The 10,823-nt window shown below is 47.2% G+C and overlaps 1 protein-coding gene across 1 annotated transcript; it reads left to right on the top strand.

Annotated features, from left to right (window-relative positions):
- The first annotated feature begins 2,055 nt into the window (after positions 1 to 2,055).
- On the top strand, positions 2,056 to 6,828 carry MRPL1 (mitochondrial ribosomal protein L1). The gene is made up of 9 exons (XM_027698466.1): positions 2,056 to 2,104; positions 2,267 to 2,372; positions 3,183 to 3,423; positions 3,638 to 3,721; positions 3,964 to 4,035; positions 4,236 to 4,347; positions 4,806 to 4,906; positions 5,691 to 5,772; positions 6,549 to 6,828. The coding sequence occupies exons 1-9, from the start codon at positions 2,071 to 2,073 to the stop codon at positions 6,725 to 6,727; spliced, it is 1,011 nt and encodes a 336-aa protein (XP_027554267.1). The 5' UTR covers positions 2,056 to 2,070; the 3' UTR covers positions 6,728 to 6,828.
- Positions 6,829 to 10,823: the final 3,995 nt, after the last annotated feature.

Raw genomic sequence — 10,823 nt, 5'->3', positions numbered from 1 at the left:
GCGGGCGGCGGGGACGGAGCCGCGGGGCCCGGGCGGCGGCGGCGGCGGTGGCGGCGGCGAGCAGGAGGAGGAGGAGGAGGAGCGGCGGCGGCCGGGGAGCGGAGGGCGGAGGAGACGGGGGCGGGCGCGGGGAGGCGGCGGGCGGTGCCGGGGCCGCGGCGGGGGGGACGGTGGGCACTCGCGGGGCCGTGTCACCGCGCACGGCCCGGCCCTGCCACCCTCCGAGAGATCGGAGAGGCCCCTTCCTCAGCTTCACCCCTCGCTTTTACACCCCCCCCCTCGCTTTCACAGCTGTCACCGGGCTGCGGCGCCCAGGGGGACGTGGCTTGGCTTGGCTTGGCGGGCCGCTCGCCCCCGGCGCTGCGAGAGGGAAGAGTCCACCTTTCCGAGGGGATTTGACGTGTCCTCGTCGGTGCCGGACACCTTTGTTTCTCCGCAGGCGGCAGCTCCTCTGCTGGGAAGCGTGTTTTTGGCGCCCAGATTTCAGTGGCACGGCCCCTCGTGAGTCCCGAGGGCGGCTGGAGCAGGGAAGAGCAGGTAAACGTCGCCCCGTCGTCTTCCGGACGCACCAGCAGCCCTTTGGGATGGACGCGAGGAAAAGATGGATTGGAAAGTAAAATAAAAGCAGCACCCCGGCACGGGGAGGGATGTGGGTCTGTGTGTACCCAGGTGGGAAAGCAGTGGTAGCAAAGAAAAGCGTCAGGGAGGTGGAGGGAGGTGTCTGAGGGAGCAGCAGGTGGCTTGGGGGGGTACAGAGGGGGACAAGAGATCAGGCCTGAGGACTTTTCATTGTAATTTCCTTTTTACAGCAGCTGCCTGGGCTCGTGCTGGACTCAAAAAACTCAAGGATGCCTGGAGAGTGGGAAGTGCCTCTGTTGGTAGGAAATGGGCTTTGGAGCAAGTGCATAATTGGTAATGGGCGCACGATCACCGTGAGCTCATGTTTCTCTCCCAAAATCCACGATCCACAGCAGAGACTTTGTGTCTAACAAGCCAGAGGCTTGCAAGGGGATTCCAGAGTCATGGAGTTAAGACTGTGAAGGATTCAGGTCGTTACCTGCACATTAAACAGTTTCCTGTTACATCTGCCACCACTGTGGGAGTCAAACACTGGGGAGTCCTAATGCCCATCCGAAATAATTCCATTCCCCACCTTGTGTTTTAAACTCATGCTTTGTCACTCCTCACTGAGGCTTTTTAACCGAGGAGGGTTCCTTTTCCTCCTGTCACCCTCACAATTCCTAATCTCCATCCTTTCCCAGGATGCTGAGCATAGAGTTACATTGGACAAACATGGATCAGTTTTGTTGATTCATTTTGCAGATCCACACGTCTGATTTAAAAATTCTTAGGGATTGATCAGGATCGGGATGTTTTTAGTCAAAAAAGCGCATCAGTGTTGAATAAAGGCCCCCCCCTTTAACCATTATAGTTTGTAGTATGTATCTGATTAGCGTAGGAGACAGTTAAACAAAGTCCTTGCAGGTGGATGCTGCTCCACGAGTGGAGCAGTGTGGATCAGGCAGCTCTTTTCCCAATCCATTTGCAAGGGAAGAGGAGTGATGGCAGCCAGAAAATACCATTCTGGAATTACACGGGCTCGGAACTCACACTATTAAGCGTTAACTAGATAATGTTCGTGTTAATTAGACAATGTTCACCCAAGCAGACGAGGTGGAACAGGTGGAAACGCGCCCATGTCAGCGGCTCTGCCGGCCCTCAGCCCCCAGGAGCCGCCGCCATGTTGATTCGGGGGCGGGAACACCAGTTCCCGGCGCTATGATACAACCCCGAGATTGCCCCGAGACCCCTTTCAGGCCGGTTAAGAAGCGAACTGGAGGTTTTAACCAGCCCCCGGCAAGGGGTTACCCCTCTCCGGGCAGCGGGCACACGCCAGGAGAGGGGAAAAGCGCACCCGCGGAACGCCAGGCCCAGCGCACGACGGACGGGGGGGCGGCAGTAAAGGGAACACCGCGCGGGCCCGCTGGCCGCCGGAATGTTTCTCCTCGGTCTCGGGGAGCGAGTTCCGCGGGGAACGCTTTGAGCGCTGCACCACGGCGGTTCGGCAAGATGGCGGCGCCCGGCGCCCGCTGCCTGTGGAGAGGTGACGGAGTTGCGCTGAGGGAGCCACGGGCGCCGCCGCCTCTCCGCCTCCGCCTGCCGCCCCGGGTCGGCCCTTGGGGCCGGGAAGGGCCTGCCTGGGCGGGGCAGGAGTAGCGAGAGGCCGCGGCGCCTGTCTGAGGCGATGTTTGTTCTTCCCCTGCAGCACTGGCCCCGCGGCGCGGCTGGGTCCCCGCCGGGCTGGAGCAGCGCCTCGTCGCCCCCGCCGTGGTGAGCACCGCGACCGCCCGGCCCTTCGCGGCGGCAGCCAAGTGAGTGCGGGTCCGGCATCCCGGGAGGCTCCCTCGGCCGCGGGAGTGGTGGTAGCGGGGTGTGTGGGGCGTTCTTGGTGTCTGCAGTGTTGCTCCAACAGCCCAGTGGCCTTGGTGGCGTAAACACTGGTCATAAAGAGTGTCACGGTTACGGGGAAAGACTGAGCGGGTGTTTTTGAGATGTGCTTTTGGGGGCTGTGGCAGGGTTACAGCATGAAGGCTGCTGAGCTCGTGGGCTCGGTTTCAAACACTTCCTCGTCTTCAGTTTGCTTTTTAGTGTTTAATTTGTTGCCTCTTTAATAACACAGCGTGATTCGGAGAAGTGAGAAGGACTGCAGTGTACAGGAGTGTGAACAGTGTTGTACACTGAGTGTTCTGAAGTGCCACAGACTCCGTTGCCATGGTTTGACAGGAATGGAGTGTCTAGTTATTAATTTCTAAAAAAAAATTTAATATTTTTTTTCCATGCCTTGAGACTCTCTGGAAATAGGGAGGAGGGTGAAAATTGGGGCTGGTGTTTAACTGCATGCAAAATGCTGCAGGGAAGGGAGGAGAAACCTTTTTTGTAAGGTGAGACTGCTACAACAAGAAGAAGAGAAATCTTGCAGTTATTCCTTCCCTGTTGGATTTTCCCAGTTTAGGCCAGCCCAGGTGAAGGCCAGCCCAGGGAGTGTGTTCCCCTCATGCTGGTTTTGCTTTGGTGCAGCAGCAGGTCCTTAACAAGTGACACACACCATGTTCTTGGTAGGCCAAACCCTTCAACTGATGACCTAACAAGGGTTTTTTTTTTTTTTTTTTTTTTTGTCTTAGACCTGCCAAAAAAGGTGCCCAGTGGACCAAGCAGGAGAAAGCCAAGGACAAACCCTCCCGCCGGCGGCGGCCGCTGATGACCAAGCCTGTGGATGACGTGTACCTGACGTGGCTCTACCGGCGCCCCTTCTACGACCTGGAGCAGGCCGTGGGCATGCTGAAGAAATTCCAGCAGCTGGACTTCACTCACCCCAAGCAGTTTGTCTATATCAATGTGTTCCTGGATATGGCCCTGAAGAAGGTTAGGTCTGGAAGGGTGTAGGGATCTTGGCGGTTTTTTTGAGGGTTTAAATTTGCTGCTCCAGACTTTGCACTTGCGTGGTTTTGCCAGCACACCTCGCTGCGCTTTGTTCTGGGGTCACTGTTTCACTTCTTCACCTTGTTTGCATTTGTAACTCGCCCTTGAGTTATGATTTCTCTTTGTTTTTTTACTGGTTTTTTGATTCACTTCCTAGAAAAAGCTGGATCCTTTCTCGGGTGCCGTCGTCCTTCCCCATCGCTTTACAGATGAAGTGAATAAGGTTTTGGTTTTCACAGAGGTGGGTGAGCCTGCATTGACTTTATTTGCATGTGTTTTATGTGTCCAGAAAACTGCAGCTGTCCTTTGCCACTTAATCATCCTAGCAGAACAGACTCCCATATATCTGTATGAGATAGTCCAAAAGAATCAATTTTTGTCCCATAGCAAAAGCTTGAGCCAGAGTTTTTACATAAGTGAAGCCTTTTTGGTACAGACTAATTGGTAGTACAGCTGTTTATAGCTGTTTTTTTCTCTCAACAGAATGAGCAAGAAGCTGAAATAGCTCGGGAGAGTGGAGCTGAGATCGTGGGGGGACTTGAATTAATCAAATGGGTACTGGTTTTTATTTTAATTTTTTTAAGAATTATATATATAGCCTAATTTAAACTGTATTTGGGCCCGGGGAGGGGAAGAAACCTGATGTCCAGTAAACTCCAGCTGGCCAATGTGAAGAGTGAGGGATGGGTTTGTGTGCTCAGACAGCTTTGTAGGTCCACTTGGGTACTAAATACATTGAATTGCTTTTGTTGCAGATCTTGGAGGATGAAATCCAAGCAGATTTCTATGTGGCTGTTCCTGCCATAATACCCAAGCTAATACCACTGAGGAACAAACTGAAACGGAAATTCCCCAGCACCAGAAGAAGTAAGAAGCGATTCTTTCTTGCAGCTCTCAATTACTGAAGAGGATTTAACTCTGGAGGTGCCACTGAAAGGTTTTTTGATGAGGATGTGTAATTATGTTGAGTATTAGACTGTGTTTGACTGCACCACTTGTTCTGTCTTAGGTAAAGGAAATTTTAGGAATCCAGATTTGTACTTTTCTCCTACAACAGGCAAATCTGGGATTAGAACCAAGATAAATTTGCCTACTAATTGCCCTTAATTAATCCTGAGGAATGAGGAAGGAGGGAAGGTGGAAACTTTTTCTATAATACCCCCGAGGACACCTTTGTCTTGTTTGTGAAAATGCATTTTGGAGTGGAGTTCAACTGCTTTACTTAATTACCACTTTACTAATGCCACACTTATCTGTGCTAATAAGCATCACTCAGACAACTCTTTTTGCCTTTTTTTGCCTTTTTTTTTTTTTTTTTTAAATAGATTCCCTGGGCAGTGACATTCCCAAAATGGTGCAGCTCTTCAGAGAATGTCACGAGTACAGCGTGCAAGACGAGAGTGTAATCAAGACAAGGATAGCCAGGGTAAGTTGTATGGAGAGTTTTCTCTCCTGAGCAGAACTCAAGTTAGTATTAAAAGAAGGGAAAAAAAGATGTCTTCAATCTGTTGCCTGAGATTTTTAACCATGTTCTTTAACTGACCTGTGAAGGAGATGGAACTCTGTGTTGTGCAGCATCTTCAGCTGGTTTTAACCCTTTTTTTTTTTTTAAGTAAATAAACTATGGGTTTGTAAGTCCATGGTCAATATGGACAGAAGGATGAAAAAGTCTTTGCTTTACCCAAATAATTAAAGACTTTTAATTTTGATAACTGTAGTTCTGGACCAGAGCAGAAAGAACTGCGTTACACCTGAAATGTAACATTAATTTCTGCTTATTTACTTATTTTCTGTGCCCAAAACTGTGTGTTTTTTCTTTTTCCTTCCGGTTTGTCTCTTTTCAATCCTGCCTGATGTTTAGTTTTCCTCTAAGTGATGGTGGCACAGGAAGGAAGGGTACTAAACACCTGATCCTGAGAGAATTGTTCCAAACTTTGAACAGGGAGACAGCTGATTGTGTGCACTCCAGGATTTAGTGTGGAATGCTTGTTTGGAAGCTGGGATGTTTATTTGGGTGTGGGAGCTGTGTTGAAATACTTGAAACCCTCTGAGCATTGTGGGGCTGCTAGTGGGATTTTGAACTCCTTAACAGGGAACACGGAGAAGGAAAATCTACCCAAGTGTAGGATAAATAAATACCCAGTGTTTTCAGATTTATTCATCTAGGCTTCAAGTACTGCCATGTCTAACCTGGCATTGTCCTTTTCCAGCTGGATATGCCTACTGAGCACATAATTGCCAATCTGAAGACAGTTATCCACGATATCTGCACCTTCAAGCCAGCAACTTATGGTAAGGAGCTGCTGTTCTAAGGTGGGAGTTCAAGTTATAGCAAACAAAACTAAGAATTGAGTGGTTTTAACTGATTGTCATTAAGTGACCTTTCTATTCTCAAGATATTTCCAAAATTTCTGGGGCATCTGCTTAGCTGGAGAGGAAGTGGTGGTTCATGAGCATAATTTTAGGGAAGAATAGCCTTGTGTGAGCAAAGAAAACAACTTTTTATACTAATACTTGCCTCGTGTCTGCCAAAAGAATCATCTTACATCTCTCCCAGTGGTGCTTTTGATAGTAACTGCTGTACAGAGACCAGACTGTGCCTTGAGGAGTCCAAATAAAAAGCATAAAGGGTTGGTTGACTTGAAATATAATAAATAGGTGCAGAAAGGGGTGGTATTTTTGTTCTGGATGATTTAAAATGTGAATTACGCCAGCCTAGTTCAGCCATCTGGTCTTGGTAGCATTTCTGCTGATTAGTGATTGATTCTTGATGAAAAATATTTCCTGTTTGTGGGAAGCAGACTTGGTAATGAACACATCTTTACAACAATGGAGTCTAGCTATGCTTTACTGTCAATCATTTACAGCAACTAGTTATCAATAACTTAATTAGTTCTTGTCAGGCTTTCCATAGGTAATAGCAGGTATCTGCCAGGGAAGATGGGAAACTGTGGGCTGAAGGGATGTGTCTTGGGATTCTGGACATGGTGGGGATTAGTCCTGAGGTGAGTCAGCCTGGAGCCATGGAAAGGGGCCGAGTGACCACATGGGTGGTGTTTGTTTTCTAGATCCCATTGTGCAGAGGTTGGTGATCAGATCTTCAACCAGTGAAGGTTTGCAAGTGCACCTTGATGGAATTTTACCTCAAGTGGAGAAAGCAGAAGAAAAGGAAGAAGAAGAAGAAGAAAGAAGTGCAGATGATGAGGATGAAGCAGAAAAACCTGTCCAAGAACCCGTTATTACCTGAGGTCTTTCCTTGTAGATCTGACGATCACGCTTGGGAAGCAAAGGGTGCCATTCAAATCATGCTCTGTGGAGACAAAAAATAAATGGAACTCGTGAATTTCACTTCCAAATTCTGTGTAACAATGTCACAAACAGGAGCCTGTTGTCAGAAACAGGGATTTTTTTTTTCCTAAGGAAAAATTGGATGTGTTCTGTGGGAGGAGTGGCCATGAACCTTCTCTCTCAAACGATGCAGGTTCATCTCTGTGTGACTGAAACTGTGTCACTCAGAGAATCCAGGCAGTTCATGGTTTGCTTGCACTAGCCCAGGCAGAATTGTGCTTATAATATTTTAGGATGAATCCTGCCTGAAGCTCCAAGTGTCACTTCCTTGTCTATTTTCCATCATAGAGGTGGTTCTTGAAGGGCTTGTGAACAACCACTTGGGATAAGTGGATCAGCCAGTCTTGGGTGTGCTTGGAACGTGAACTGATTTCTTTCAATCTGTGGAAATTGCTCTGATTTCTTATTTTTCCTGCTTTCCTCCAGTGCAGTTCTTAAATATACACTGGCAACCAGGATGTCTTTCCCGCTTTTTTTCCCCTTTCTTTCCAGGAGGTGGCGTTCCTGCTCTTCCCTCCTGTATAAGTGTTGGAAAAAGAAATTCTCCTTGGGTGGGCTTATTTTTTTTAATATTAGTAAAACTCTACCCCCAAATGTAAGATGGTTCCTAAAAGGATTGGCTATTTACAATAGGGATTCTGTTGGATGAGCTAATCCAGATCTGGAAAGGTTTGTGATTTGAAGTCATTCCTGTTATTAGAGGCAGGGCTTGTTTTTCCGAGAGGTTGCTCAGATATGTCTGCATGGAAATTCTTGTAGTTCCCATCTGAAGCATTTGGCTGCTGTCAGTCAGGGAGCTTGGAATGTTCCTGTTAGGCCACAGTGACAGATTATGGATTATGTGGGGTGTACTTTGCTCAGAGTTTAAGTTGTAGAGTAAGGCTTTTTTAGCTTCCTAATACTGATGTCTAGGAATTTCTGGTCTGGAGCACCAGTTTGAGAAGGTAGGTGAGGGTAGGTAATTAAGAAGTAACTGTTTTGTTTTTTTTTTTAATTACTTCAGATTTGTGGGGGTTTTCCCCTCCACCCTGTGCTTTAAATAGTTGATTGTACAGGTAACTAGTGGTTGTGTGCTGGCAGGTCTAGTCCATGACCAGGCATAGTCACTTAATCAGCCTGCACAAAAGGCTTGATTACTTCTGACAAGTTTTATCTGGATGTTTTTTTTCTAGTGAAAAGAAAATTAATCATGTTGCATAAGCTCCTCATCTACAGCCTGTCTCCCTTCATTAGCTCATGTACAGCATCCTCTGCAAGTATATCCCTGATCCTGCCACCTTTTTCCTGCTTGGAATTTGTGCTGAGGACAAGCAGGAAACATGAAGCCACAGGGATGTGCTTCGGGACCTGGCTCTTGGTGCATCCCAGCTGGATCACTAGTGGGTGATCAGGATTCTGAATTTTAGCAAAAGGTAGGACACTGTTTTACAGGAAGGGTGTTTCACCCTGAAGATCATGTTTTGTGCCTGTGTGTAAGCCAGGAGTGTCTTTATTACTAAGGAATTACACATATAAGGGATATTATGAGGCATTACAGTGGATATGTGCTGTTTGTGACCCCAGAGGAGCAGTGTGAAGGTAAGTTATCTCTTGTGTAGAGAAGCAAACCTTGTGATATCATTTGCATAGGTTTCTTGCTCTCTTCTCTGTTCTCTTGGCTAATTTCCAAGGCTTTAATACCCACCATGGAAAAAGACCTGCCCTTTTTGGTGGATTTAAAAAAAGTGATGCTTGAGCATAAATATGCGGGTGAGTTTAAATCGGAAGCCCTCAGACTGCTGAGTGTGCTCTCAAAGAATAAAAGTGTGGAGTAAAAAGGTCCTGCAGAGATCTGCACTTGGAAGATTCGAATACTGTGGGAATACTGTAAATCAGGCCCTCTAGAAGTCAGGGCAGCAAGAGAAGTAGCTCATGAACTCTGCATGTTTTCGGGTGCAGTTCTGAATACGTGTTACTGTGCTGCTGACTGCTAAAGGGATAATGCCCCTGGTCTGTGTCGTACTGAAACAGTGTTGTACATTGCTGGCTTCTAGAAATCACAATTTTAGAAAAACTTTAGAAAAAAAAGGGAATGCTGCAGTGCCTTTGTAATGCAGATAATGTACGGTGGCTTTTAAATTTGTTTTATCTGGAGCTGCTGTTAGTTTAACTGAGGAGAGAAGCAGGAGGTGAGCTGGGATTCATGACGAGAACACACAGAAACATTTGCCCAAACAAGGAAGAAATTGTCCTGGAAGCACGTGTGCAGCTCTGGGGAATGCAGGGTTTAGGCTGACACAGCCTCAACCTGGACTTGTACGGGAATTCATTGCACTCCAAAAAACTTGGAATCTCCGTAGGTCAAACTGAGTTCACGAGGCTTTTGCTGTGAATTCTGCCACGGAGGTGAGGTTGGAAGAGGAGGGCGGGGATGTTACAAATGCCACATCCAAACCTAGCAGGGGTGAGGTGTTTTTAGTGCTGAGCTGGGCATTCCGAGTGATTAAATATGATGACATGTCCTGCAGTACCGTTGGTCAGTGTCAGCTCCAAGACTACTTGGAAAATGAGAAAAACTCCAGTCTTCCCAAATTGCCAGGTACTGGGGGATGCTGGGTTAAGTTAAAATACTACTGTCTGTGGTGACTCTGCAGTGACATATTGTTTGGGTCACTGGCAGAGCTGGACAGGGCTGTGGCACTTGGAATGATCGAAAGATGGATTTTACACATTTATAAGTTAATGAACCCTCTCTGTACTTGGCTTTTACTATTTCCACCTGTTGTCCCTTGCTGGTGCTCCTTTGGGTTTGGTCAAGTTGTCCTGAGTTTTGCTTGAGGAATTAGAAGGGAATAAGGGCCTGTGCATTTCTTCCTTTCATCATTTCTGCTGTATCTGAAAGGAACATGAACCACTTGTTTGCATAGTGCTGGTGCGTGCAGAGGTAGTTGTTATGTCTCCCTGCTCCTATTTTTATAAAGAACAACCTCCTGCTAATAGCTAATGAGTATTAACTTGAGAAACTCATCATGCAAATCACTGCTTGAATCTTGGAGCCGTGCCACGCTGCACATTTTGCATCTCACGTGTTGCAGCACGGTGATTAAAGGGATGCAATCCTGAAAAAAAAAAAAAAAAGAAAATCTGACCTCCAGCTTGGAGTTCAAGATGGTAGTGTTCATTAGGAAGTGAATCAAAACTGAACAGATGGAACTACCACGAGGAATTATTATCAAATTGAGCTGCCATCGTTGCATTTAATCAGGAGATGAAGGCAGTAGCAGCCCAGCTCTGTACAGCTGACTGCTATGTGGGAATTGGGATACTGCTATGAAACAGGAACATTGAAATTAACTGGGAAAAAAAGATTTCATTCATGGACTGGTAAAACTAAGCTCACTTTTTTAGTTCCTTTCAGGTTGAGGCTTTGGCTCGTAGCAGTTTAATGGCTGTGACTTCCAATGGGGGTCTGGTTTTCTTTATCCTCAGACTTAAAGGAGCCCAGTTTTCATTTGGAAAAGTTGGCTCCAGTATCTTCTATTGGGTGTGCAGTGCTGGAGGGGTGAGATAGGGAGTTTTTCGTGAGTGGATGTGGCACCGTGTGCGTGTTGAGATGCTTAAAGCAAGAAAACTCTGTAAGTGGAACAGTTTAGCTTGGGCTTTCGTCGTTTTTCTTAGTTTGAGTGCTCGATTTGTGATTACTAATGTTGGAGTCTTCATCTCTTCCATGGATTTGCTCTAGAAAGGCAGAGCAAAGGAGGTGACATGGCAGGAAGAAATGGACAAGTCATTGACAAAAGTACCGTCCTTTCCGTAAACAGACCCCGCCCCTTTGTTGTACTTCTTGTTACAATAATACAAACAAAACTGACACCCAAACACAACTACTGAACAGTTTCAAACCCGCGGGGAGAGGGTGACCTTTCCCAGCCATCAATGGGCGAGCCAGGCTAAAGGCAGCGGGGTCAGATCCAACACAAACACGCTTGCTTTGCCTAATCCCGCTGGTGCTGCGG

Source organism: Neopelma chrysocephalum, unplaced genomic scaffold (genome assembly GCF_003984885.1).
Source record: "Neopelma chrysocephalum unplaced genomic scaffold, ASM398488v2 Primary Assembly neopelma1_128, whole genome shotgun sequence".
Taxonomy (NCBI): Eukaryota; Metazoa; Chordata; class Aves; order Passeriformes; family Pipridae; genus Neopelma; species Neopelma chrysocephalum.
This window is presented reverse-complemented; position numbering and strand designations above follow the sequence as displayed.